This window comes from Patiria miniata, unplaced genomic scaffold, assembly GCF_015706575.1.
Source record: "Patiria miniata isolate m_02_andy unplaced genomic scaffold, ASM1570657v1 HiC_scaffold_26, whole genome shotgun sequence".
Lineage (NCBI taxonomy): Eukaryota > Metazoa > Echinodermata > Asteroidea > Valvatida > Asterinidae > Patiria > Patiria miniata.
This window is the reverse complement of record NW_024037065.1, coordinates 9,837,537-9,850,207: the sequence shown is the minus strand read 5'-3', so window position 1 is coordinate 9,850,207 and position 12,671 is coordinate 9,837,537. Positions and strand designations below refer to the sequence as shown.

General features: G+C 40.5%; 1 protein-coding gene across 1 annotated transcript in view; it reads left to right on the top strand.

Annotated features, from left to right (window-relative positions):
* The first annotated feature begins 3,265 nt into the window (after nucleotides 1–3,265).
* LOC119734028 (monocarboxylate transporter 11-like) overlaps nucleotides 3,266–12,671 on the top strand; it is a 20,103-nt gene continuing 10,697 nt past the window's right edge. The window contains exon 1 of the mRNA XM_038207407.1: nucleotides 3,266–3,364. Coding sequence (XP_038063335.1) covers nucleotides 3,277–3,364 — 88 coding nt within the window. The 5' untranslated portion in view covers nucleotides 3,266–3,276. The remainder of the gene's footprint in view (nucleotides 3,365–12,671) is intronic.

Genomic DNA, 12,671 nt, shown 5'->3' with positions numbered 1-12,671 from the left:
AAAAATATATGTCTGAGCCTTTTTTACTCTAATTCTGCTTCGTACCAAGACAGCCTTTGCTGCTTGGCCAGTGGCGTAACTACTCCCCCCCCCCCCCCCCCGCGGAAGTCCGTGCCCCCGAGTTCCCCGGGGCCCCGAACCCCAAGCCGTAATTTTTGTTGGCCCACTTTTTTGGGGGACCAATTATTCCCCCCCCCCCGAAAAAAAAAATCGGTTCTGGATCCGCCCTTGATATACATGCAGGTAGGCCTTTATCATGTCAGACAAAAAACGAAGACGGCAAGCCGCAGTTCATTTACTTTCAGTGCCCCCTTGAAAAAAATGTGTGCACCCCCAGGTTCCCCCCAGATGTTTCACCCCAGTTACGCCCCTGACGTTGGCACTCAAAACCTCTGCAAACAGCCAACATTTCAGCACGGATGTGCGAGTGTCCTTTACACGAACTTTCAGGGTGATCGGTAAGATAATGGCAAAAATAGGCCCTAATAGATACGCTTCAAAAAAATCTGCTAGATTTAACAAAAATCTGCTAAATCACCTATTATTACTACACGAAATACATTATAAATATTCATACTCAAATGCAAATGTTATAAGGGAGCGTCTCATAAGTCGGGAACGTTCGCGGTCCAATGGAACGTTCCGTAGGAACGCCAGGCGTTCCAACGGGAACGTGCCGTGTTCCCGATGGAACGCGGGTGCGTTCCGCGGCTTGAACGGAACGCACCGAGCTGCGGTCCAGCTAGAACGGGGAGGGAACACCGTGTTCCCGGCGGAACGCTGCACGGATGGGTATTCGCGCTCGGGTATACGTGAGTACGTCCGTGCAGCAGGACCCAGAGTCAGAGTTTAGTTTCAAACGTGGAATTTGTCTGACAAAAAGCACATCGTCAATAGTAAGCTCTGCTTTTATCTTTTTCTATTTTTATTTCGTAAAAGTATCGCATAGTACCATGACAAAACATACAGGCCCTCTTGTTCATTTTATCAGCGGGGCTGTTTTCGAGAAAAAGGCTATATTGTTTGGAAATGATTTGTTTGTAATTCAAAATCCTTCACTCTTTCTACGCTGTTTTGTCGGGTGATTTTAGTAAACCTATTACGTACTAGTGTCAAAGACACTTTTTGTTCTTGCATGCATACTACAAACATGCGCCCTGTATCAATTATAAACGTGAATACACAATCACCGTAGCGATGTAAAAGTTCAGGGTGAAATTTCACCAGAGAACTTCACATCTTCCGTACCAACAGCCACTGTGTTTCGTAATCGATTATATTTAACAAAATACACTTAACATATTTCGAAATCCCCATACCCCTTCTCTATCTTCGATATTTGGGGGAGATTTCCCTTAATCTAGTACGCATTATCAAAGTATTATTAAACAAAATATTGTTCTTTCACAAGTATACTTTGACGTGAATACACACATTCACCACAGCGTAGCGATTGCAAGTGATGTGAGGTTCGGGGCTACCGACGTTTCGCCACAGAAACGATATTTACATCATCAGATTTACCAAGATTCCATCCGCATTAACAATCACTCGTACCTTGTGTTGAACTATTTACCCAAACCATCACAGAAATTTCATAATCACGTCCAAATATTATATATAAATCCTCAAAAACAGGCTAAACCTACCGTTCAGTGACGCACGGTTTTCCGGAGATCGCGACGCCATTTTTCCGGACGCAAAATGGGCAAATATTCGAAACTGGGCCATCGTATACGCGCTATGCTAGGAACGCTCTGCTGGAACGCGCAATAGAACGCGTGTTCCCGACCGTTCCGCTGGACCGTTCTCGCAAAGGGATTTTGCCGTTCCAACGGAACGGTCCCGTGTTCCCAATGGAACGCCGGAGCGTTCTAGTTCGGGAACACGCCGTTCCAATGAGAACGTTCCGAGCGTTCCAACTTATGAGACGCTCCTTACAATTTCCTTAACCAAAACAAGAATCATAAAATTTCCTTCAAAAAAAATTAAATTTGATTTTTTTTTAAATTTACACGTGTCTAGCCTGCCTTGCAATGGTCTAAATTACTTTACTGTTTACTAATACACGTCAGGGAACCTTAAATTGAAGCTGTTTTTCAACATTAATCAGCTATATTTTTTTCAACTCTGCCATATTTTTCTGTCAGATCATCAATTTTACAGAAAATCTGCGAAAATCCGCTGAAAAAATCATTCTACTAAATTTTCTGTCAAAGTCGTTTTTTTTTCTCGGAAAATTCTGTCAAATTTAGCCGAAATTCGCTCACCCTGCGAACTTTCGTCCCCCAATAAAAACATGACCTTGCTAAGCCTCTGTCTCTTACAGTGAGTTTTTTGTGTGTGCATCCGGCCGTGACGTGACTCCGGCACGTTTTTGACAAGAGGTTTCCAAGATATTTCAATGGAATTCGAAAATAGGTGGTTAGTATTTCCTGATATTCGCTATTGAGGCTGCATGTATTGATACACATGTCGCTGAATAGGCCTGCAACTAGCGCTCAGTAGGCCTAGGCCTAGCCCCATAAATGTGGCCAATTTACTGGACTACCTCCGTAAACATAGGCCACACTTCCACATGTACAAAAACGTGTCAAACTTTGTCAAATTGTGATTTTCACATTTAGGCTTAGTTTGTACGGTTTTTTTGGCTTTAGAAGCATACTCACCCTCTTTATAGGCTAATCAGAAAGTGCTGCCTTTTTAAGATGTTTTTTTTTTTGTGAAATTTCCAGATTCATTTGCACACGTTTGCGTATCAAAATTTCAACAAAATTGGACACCTGAAAAACGCAGCACTTTCTGATTAGCCTATGAAGAGGGTGAGTATGCTTCTAAAGCAAAAAAAACCCTACAAACTAAGCCTAAATGTGAAAATCAAAATTTGACAAAGTTCGACACGTTTTTGTATATGTGGAAATGTGGCCTATGTTTACGGAGGTAGTCCAGTAAATTGGCCACATTTATGGGGCTAGCTTAGGCCCTACTCCGCGCGGACTCGAGTATACCATTCAGTTCACAGCAAACTAGAAATAAGACGAGACCATCTCAGAATCTCCTGAATGCCCACGCCCACCCCTTACCCGTTCTTAAACTTTGGAGTGAGAGCATCGAAATTCACGCGCCCTGTTCCAATACCAAAATCTTCGGACTATGAGCGGGGCGGTTAGCAACAGTTTGGAGGGACCGGACGGCGGAAGGCTCGGCAGGGTCGCGGTCCTCGCGCTCTGGACCAAAAACCTCATGGAGATCGGCACCTCTAAAGGTATCGGGATAATGCTGCCGATTTTGCAACACCAGCTGACCGACCAAATGTGGATTCTCGGCTGGATAGCGTCCCTGATCGCAATCGGTGGATTCGTAGGTGACCGTTCTTTTCGTTTTCCTTGCCAGCAATTCAATTCAATCGTTTGTTTGTATTTTTTTGTGTTGCGAAACCCAAGGGTCAAAATTGACCAAATACTCATACGCATGACTGCAAGCCTCTATAGTTGTTGAAAATGCACACAACTGCTGCAAACTGCTCACTGACTGGATTGACCTGAAATATACAAATCAGAACAATTTGAGTGGCCTGATATATTTCGTCCTTAGCAAGGACTTCTTCCGAAATGACAAAGGTACAAGAAACAAACATGTAGGGGGCACACAAGCCTGCAGGGCTGGAAGGAGACACGCAAAGGGACGAGTGGGGATAAGGAACTATATTGGTAATGCGACCCATACTACATACGAATATGGTACTGAAAGAATGTGGTTTTAATTTTCCCTGCGCATTGCGCATGCGTATGCAGATGGCTTATACACATGTAAACAATTTCAAATGGGTCCCTTTCAACAATACCATATCACAGTCATTCCTACATTAAATAATAATTGTAATTGTCAGAACTTATGTGGATGAGGAAAGTAAACTGCATAATATAGGTTTCTCCGGCTATTTTAAAACGTTTTGACATTCGAATTCACCGTTTCTAATATTTAAATTCGTCCATCAACATCGATTTAGTGCAAGCACTTCCAACGTTTAATTTTTTTTTTAGTCTAATTTTGTCTTTAGTCAGATAATTTCAAATTCAGTTCAAGCAAATTTAAATATAGAGCACTCGTTTTCGTCCCGAAGTATTTAATTTCGTCTCGTCTGCGTCAAACCTTGTAATTCAGAAATCAAATTAGGCTAATTGATTTACATGAGACGAATTCGATTGAATGGTAAATGACTAAATTGGTTCTTATGAAGCCCGGACAAGGGACAGGGTGGAAATGTGTTTGTTTTTTTGTAATTTGCTAATTCGCTCCCACGAATTGCTAATTCGTTCGCACGAATTGCTAATTCGTTTGCAAGAATTGCTAATTCATTCGCACGAATTGCTATTTCGTTCGCACGAATTACCAACTCGTTCCCACGAATTACTAACGCGTTCCCGGATCCACGAGTCAGCAATTCGTTCCCACAAATTAGAAAATCGTGGGAACGAGATAGCAATTCGTGCGAACGAATTAGCAATTCGTGCGAACGAATGAGCAATTCCTGCGAACGAATTAGCAATTCGTGCGAACGAATTAGTGATTCGTGCGAACGAAATAGTAATTCGTGGGAACGAGTTAGCAACTCGTGGGAACTAATTTGCAAATTACAAAAAACATTTCCACCCTGTCCCTTTCCGGGATTCGTACGATCATTATTATTTCATCGGTGAATCAATATTCTTTTATAATGTTGCTGAATCAATAGAGTTTGGTCACAACGTAATTTAATATGATGACAATTTGATTATAGCACTTTCCAATGTACTACAGACTTTATTAGTGTGCCCAAAACGTACATAGCCAAATAGAATTTTCACTGTGTCCTATACTTGTTTAATTGTTTGTTTGTTTGTTTTTGTTTTTTTGCCTCTCGATGTTTTGTTGATGATGTTCCATCCTTTGATCTACTCTCAAAATATTTTCCTCTCCACAGCTCCTTTCGGAGGACCTTCAGTAGTTCCCTGATAATTTAACTGACCAATGGCATTCAGAAATAAAATAAGGGTGACGCACTTTTCCTTATATTTATATTATGTACAAGTTATATATATTTAAACGTTTCAACGTAAAGGTTTGGTCGCAAGTAATGGTGATTATTTTTCCCCGGTGATGTTGATGCAGGTAGGTCTACATCGAGCTCATTAAAACTAATAACCAAATAGATAATTAGTATGATTTAAAGGCTGTGAAGGTGACAGATGGCTAGGCGTCTGGCTGCAGATGTTTCCCTCGTAATTGTGGATCTTCGTTTGAATGAATTTTGTGCATACAGGATTTTCAAAAAAACAGTGCCCCATTTTGGGGTGATGGCTTCGGAAAGAGTGAGGGCCCCGTCTCCCCCCCCCCCCCCCCAGTAGGCGCCAGACTATTCCTTATTTGCATACGTGTTCAAAAATCTTGCACATGCAAATGATCCAATACCAGGGTGAGAGAGCAGGTAGTGGTGGGCGCGTACTGCTCGACACCCTTGGGACGAAGTTGCCCAGGATTGGACCTTGGTGATAATGTGGCCTATTTTCGAGTAGTATAATAGGGGTGCAATTGGCGCCACCAAAGTCAAAATAATCCACCCCCAAAACAAAACCCCAATTTTTTTCTGCGGCCAAAAATTGTGGCCAAAATTTTTTGACAAAAATTTAACTTCTAATTTTGAACAAAAAATTGTGAGCCCCCCCCCCAAGCCATATCCTAGGTGCGCCACTGCCATGCTGCACTATCATACTCAGATGAATGTTGTTCACACGAGGTATGGCAATATTGCCACACCCATAGAAATCGCAACAACACCAGACATAGACCAAAAGGCATAAAGCCAGGAAAAGGCATAAAGCCAGGATTGCGTGCAACTAATCTTTAATTGATCAAAACACACTTGATCAATGTACATTATGTCCTTATGCTTCTGTTTCAACTCCGATCGACTCACAGTCAATTATGAAACCCTCCAATGAAAAAAACTCTCCGAGGTTCTACCGTTGAGAATATATTAGCATCAGCAAAGGCACCAGTGGTACAGCCTGCACGCTGCCTATCAGTAGAAAGGCTGCTGTGTAACTTCCGGTCAAGTCGTAAACCAAACCTTAAAACAGAGACATAAGGTAAAATTGAAATCGGGAAATCTCGTAGAATGGTTTGACATTGTTGATCTTTTATGCTATTGCATGGTGTGATGCACATTGCCAGTGATGCCACACAAGTAACGCCATGAATTAAAGTACTTCCTAATAATTATTACTTATATGTTGAAACTACATACTAGACTACTCCATGCAGTGAAGAAAGTGGCGTAAGGAAACGACACTCATTCATTAGGCTTATACGTACCAGGCAGAAATCCCAAAGCGACTAATAATAGCGTCACCTTTAGCGCGATCCAGCCAAAAGCACCCGCCAATAGCTCGACACCAAGAACCTGCTTGACGAGAACATCCGTCTGGCAGGTCAAGACTCCGTCACTGAACAAAATCAGCACCGCTGACGTCATCATTGGCCAATAAGAAGTCAGCAAAGAGGAGGCAAGGTACGAGACGGAACTCATAACGAGGCAAACGGCAACCAGAGTCCACGAGGACATCACTCCGCGGTCGGTGATCGGTCCCTGACTGATTGTACCAAACAGGTTCGCAATGCCCGCGATGGTCACGAAAGAACCCGCCTCCTCCAAAGTGAACCCGTTGGACTGCGCCTGGGACACGAAATACACAATCCACATGGTGTACGCGTAGAGCGTGCAGCAAGATATGACGGCCACCAACCAGTAGCGCGCATTGAGAAGTAGTCCCACCTCGAAGTTCTTAAAGAAAAACTTCCTCAGCGAACCACAGTAAGAACGGAGAGTGCTCTCGTGTGCTGATGACGAATTAGTGTGTTCGGTCTGGGGGAGCGTTTGGTATGCGTGTGACTGATCGAGCTCAGGCTGCCTCGTTGCTACCATAACGGCGCCACTCGCAACAGAATGCATGATGATGGCTCCCACTAGTAACATGGTTCCTCTCCAGCCGTAGGTGTCTAAGAAAAGCTGGACCAGGGGCGCGAAGACGATCAGTCCCACGGAGTAGCCGGTCCGTGCGATGCCATTGGCTGTGGCGTAGTTCTTGGTAAAACAGCGTCCGACAGCCTCCTTTGCAACGACATTAGATATACCTTTGGCAGTACCTTCAAAGATATAATATAAAAAATGGAAAATTGCGTGAAATGGAAAATACGCAATTTCATTTGCGTATTTATACCCTATTTCTTTCAGTTGTTGACGCATACAATTGTCTACGAACTAAACAAATATTGAAAAAGATTACAATTTTGCATAGTAATTGTTACATGAAAAATGCTTATTTAAGGTTTTAAGACCTACGTTACACGGATTATAACAGACACAAAAAAAGTAAATATGTAGAAATGAACAGATGAAAACGTAAAAATACGGAAGATGGCCTACAATTATGAGATGAATTTGAATGATATTTATATAACATTGATTGCAAAATGACAGAATCGATTCATCTATCGCACGTTCAGCAATTGCAGACGACGAAATTGAATTGTCTTTCACGAAAAAAGTATGGCGAAAATGAGCGACCAAAGACGAAATTAAAAATGATGTATGCAGGATCATGAATTTTCAAGACGAAATTGAGGTCATCACAGAACCGAGCCCAATCTAGCTCATGCATTTTGGGGGGTAATTAGTGCCTCTGCACTCTGATCTGAGATAAAGTAGGTATCCGTTACACTGGGTGGAGCCCAGGACTAACCGACATTATTGCCACTTCAGGAGTGGTTATTATTAGTTAATACGCAACACACATTACGCCGCACACAGACCCTTTACACCCCCGTGGTCAGCATTATGCCCGTGTGAAGCAATCATTAAGATGTTCATCTCAACTTGAAGGTTCAACAGCATGCTAGCTCTGCGTTATATACTTCGTACACAACTGACGACTGGGATTTGATGTACCATTGTCACGTTAGGTATCCAATTTCCTTAAAACACATGGATACAACAACATTGATAAGAAACATTAAACAAAAATTACACGAAAAAAAATCAGTTCAGCTGCTGTCGTAGATTCTCTTGTATTTCGCACTGAATCACACACTCAATGCATTTATTGACAACTTCCTATAATGTGATTTATTGAGGTACTGATATGCCAATAAACATTAAAAGTGTGAAATACAAATACTGTACAAAAATGAAAAAGTTGTACACGCTTGGGTCTAGTATACCCAATCTAGGTAAAGCATGATACATCAAGCAATCAGTTCAGACCCCGCAAGATTAAACTTGTGACAAACTTGCCCTGCCGCTGGAACAAACTTTTGCCATGGGATGCTGGAATAAAGGACGGACAAAATTAATGCGAAAGCCACGTCGTGGCTTAATTTGGAATAAAGATGCTCTGTGGTGGGGGCATTCCTGGCCACTTTCATTTGACTTTTTTAGCAAAAGTTTTTTGAGATTATGAAGACAATTTATTTCATTATTTTGTTAGAATATACTGTTGCTCTTAAAACGTTTAACTGTACTGAAAAGTGGAGAACGCTGTATTTTTATCTCCATTATTGGTTCCATTTCATTCTGGAAAAAGAATTGTATCGTTTTGCATGACATCGCATGTAAATATTATTGTTGCAAGGCTGCTTTCTTACATTTAGTAAATTCCTTCGTGTATGTTTTGTTTTATTACGGCGTGGGGCCACAGGGCCAGGGGCCACTTTAGTTCTATATCACCAAACAATGTAGCTCTCCATGTATGCAGTGTTATTTGTTTGTTACAGAGAATGGCAAATATAAAAGACTAAAAGACCAAATGCATCTTTATGTTTGTGCTCGGTAGATAGCAAGTTTGGGGCTAGGCAAGGATTTATCGGTCTACTGAGATTTTATGAGGAAAAAGTTGCAGAGGATGATGAATAGCTTTTTTATGGCAGGGATTTATCGGTCTACTGAGATTTTATGAGAAAAAAACTTGCAGAGGTAAAACATGAATAGCTTTTTTATTAAAACGAAACTACACTGGAATTGTAGCATGACTATAGTTTCAATTAAAAAGCCCGTCCCACTCCTTTTAGGTTGGGGTTGTGTCACGGTGAACCTTGCTATTTGTTAATCTTGAGTACAGAATGCTAGCAACGTCAATGAAACTTTTAAATGAAAAGAAAAACCTTCAGGGGAAAGGTATGAACATTGGCCCCTATTAAAAGATCGAATGAAAAAAATCCTGGCAAGCATAAACAACTTTGCCACCATCGTCATGGCCGGGGTTATTGCTAATTCAGGGTCAAAGCTTCTATCACCGGTGGAAATATCATAGACATGTCATAATTTTGGATACCTTGAGAGAAATATCGATTCTGCACTGCCTGAAGATTTAGAAAATACCTCCTCTTGATATTTTACAGTGTTTGTGCTAGACTTTCGAAGCGCCGCGCTTAGCCGCGGCAAAACTAGAAACGAACAAAACAAAGGAGATATTTGTAGAGCAAGCATAATGTATAGCGTAGCGGCGCAATTTCATCGTCGCGTAGAACACTGCTGGCTGGAACACATTTTTGCCCAGGAGAAGGGGGTGCTAAAGCATATTCCAAGCACCCAATCCGAAAAGTTGGGGTGCTGCAGCATCCACAGCACCCCCGTTCCCGGGGGCTTGAATCTTGACTGTTATTATTCAGAAACTTAGACCATGCTTCCAGAAGAAGCATTAGGCTATGCCCATACGGAAGATTATGGAAAACAACTTGGTCAGTAAAAACCATTGGCCAGAGTTTTTTTTTTTATGGAAGTCGGCCTAGTGGCCCAAGTGCCAGTTTATTACATATTTTCAAGAGCTTTCAAAGTAACAGAAAATAAGTAGGAGAAAAACACCTTCCTTCATATTATTAATTGTTCCACAAAATTGAGCTTTAATACATAAACTATTTGTTATTCAAAAACAGCTTCATCGTGTGTACTTAACGAAAAGTTAAAACCACAAACGTGCGACTGCAAGGCGAAATAATTTTTGACGTTCTAAAAAAAAACGAACTGATGTGATAACAAACTAATGACCATGACTTATAAACACATAAATCTCATATTGGGTATAAACTTCTCTAAGTCATAGATGCAATTTGTATAATTATATGTTTGAGTACTATTAGGTTGACATCACATTGCTTTTTAATCGTTTTTTTTTTTTGGCGAAGACTATTGTTTTGTACTGCGGAAAAGAAATTGTATGAATGTTCAATCAACCAACCAAGAGATAATGAACTGACTTGTATGGGTGGTAGTTTTTCGTTGACTGAATCGAGTGGCGATTACTTATAAAAATGAGAACAAAAATTGTTTTGAGTACACCTACTTCTGAATATTCAAAACACTCTGTAAAAAGGATGACATATCACCAAACTATTGGATATTTGTCCAGATTTTATTTGAACATAAACCCTGTGAAGTGTTGCATATTTCCAGAGTGATTCAGTCATCGGATTTCTGTTGAAAAATAAATTAGAGCTTACTTTGATCATAGCTCAATGCTTTGATTCACCTTCCCACTATAAGGGGAGAAATTCTGTTGACAATTTAAAGCTTATTTTAATCGGCGCTCTTCATAAGGGGCGGATTTAACATGTTGACAATTTAGAGCTTAATTCCTTTGATTCGCCCTCTCAACAAAGGGACGGATTTCAGTTTAACGTTGAGAGCTTACTTTGATTCGCACTCTCAATATTAGGGTCGATTTCTGTTGGCAATTTTGAGCACTCTTTGATTCACCCTCTCAATAATAAGGTGCGGATTTCTGTGGACAACTTAGAGGTTAAACTCACCGTCCCAGTTAAGGTGGCGGATTTCTGATGACAATTAAACTGAGGAGTAATTACTTTGATTCGCCCTCCAAAAATTGGGGGCGGATTTTTAAAGTTAGGGGGCCTATATTGATTCGCACTCCCAATAAGGGTGCACATTTCTGTTGACAATATAAAGCTCATTTTGACCCTCCCCCCCCCCCTTTAAAAGTTAAACATATTCAGAAACAAAGTCCTTTAAAGACCCATCTTAAAAACAAGAAAAAAAGATTTTATCAATCGTATTGTTTGCCTAACCAGGGTTGTAAATAAAGACATTGTATACTACAGTTGTTGGCAGTTGTTGGAACAAGTATTCTGAGTCAATTTCTTTGTTGTTCCAAACAGTCAGAATACACAATAAATTGTCTTTGTGTGTGTGTGATGAAACAGGTTTTAGGGTCATTGCGTTAAAATGTTGATATTCTCTGAACGGATTGAGCAAATTCAGTATTTTTTCATCTAACAATAGCTTATGAAATTGGCTTTCCAGTCATTATTATTTTGGTACTACATATTGTTTTAAATATGAAATTTATTTTGGGGGGTTTGCCTCCGCCTTTTTTTTACTCACCTATTAATAGCATTTGGTTGGCCAATTATAAAGTGTTCAGACAAGCCTACGCGAAAAGTAATCCCAAGGTTCATATAATCTCACGTCCAAGTCGTCTCGATCTTGATTATATTTTCCTAACCAATGCTAACCATGATCGCTATTCTTGCTCCAAGCATCCAAGAATGCTCGAAGTCAAATTGTTCCTTGCTCTTTGCTTCAGCCACCTGAATCACATAGCTGCACTGTACATACACAATGTACATGCTATCCTACAATCTAGCTCCATGATAATAGCATCATATGGATGGTCATGTGGCAGGGCCAAGTTTTACTTGTAGTTTTTACTGTATTTTTTTGTAGTGTTTTAGGATAGGAGTAGGTCCCCTGAATAAATCACCCCTTTTATTAGATGTCCCCTACCCTTTCATAGAAGTGTGTACCCCTGATTAGCTTTCCCCAGTAACAGTTCACATTGTATGTAAATTGTTCCCATGCCATTGGTTCCCCCTGTCTCAAGACCATGTGCCCTGCCCACCCTGTAAGACCACAGACCCCTCATGATCAGTAGCAGACCAGCGGCAGTAGAGAGAGGGCCGTGCATTTTATTACCTCTCTTTCCCCCTTGATTTTCTTGGGTGCGCTTTGCCCTGTGTGAGAGTTTATCTGCTCGAGTTATTGGTGAGTTCTGATATATGTTTTTTGTATTTTCTCATTAAGTGTATTATTAAGTTTTTTTTAGAAGTTTTGATCTGTTTTGGTATTGTTCAGAGTTTTGACAATCAAGTTTTATAGAATTCCTGAACAGCCTTGTAAGTTGTAGGAATTATCACTTGAAGTTTTGAGATTGGGTTTATTTAGAAATTACTTGCAGAAAGTTAGCTTGTATTGTTTGATTTTGATTGATCAGGATCATTAGACATGTTAGAGTTCTGTTATTTTCGAGGAAAACTGTGTTGTCAGAAGTTTGATTTATTTCATTGACTTTTTCCGAGGAATGACTTGGATAGATGCATTGCATTGCCTTTTTCTTTTGACATCTGATTTCAGTATTTTGGATGGTGTTTTCTTCATTACCTTTATTGTTTTATTGTACATGTATAAAGCCAAGAGGTGGTTTTCCCACAGACTTCTTACTGATTAGTTTGCCATGTTTATTCATTAGTTAGACTTGTCCAAGCTGTTCATTTACTTAGACTTGCATTTCCTTTATTTTGTATTTAGCCACCTGTTTCATTTAGTTATTCTTATCTGCTTT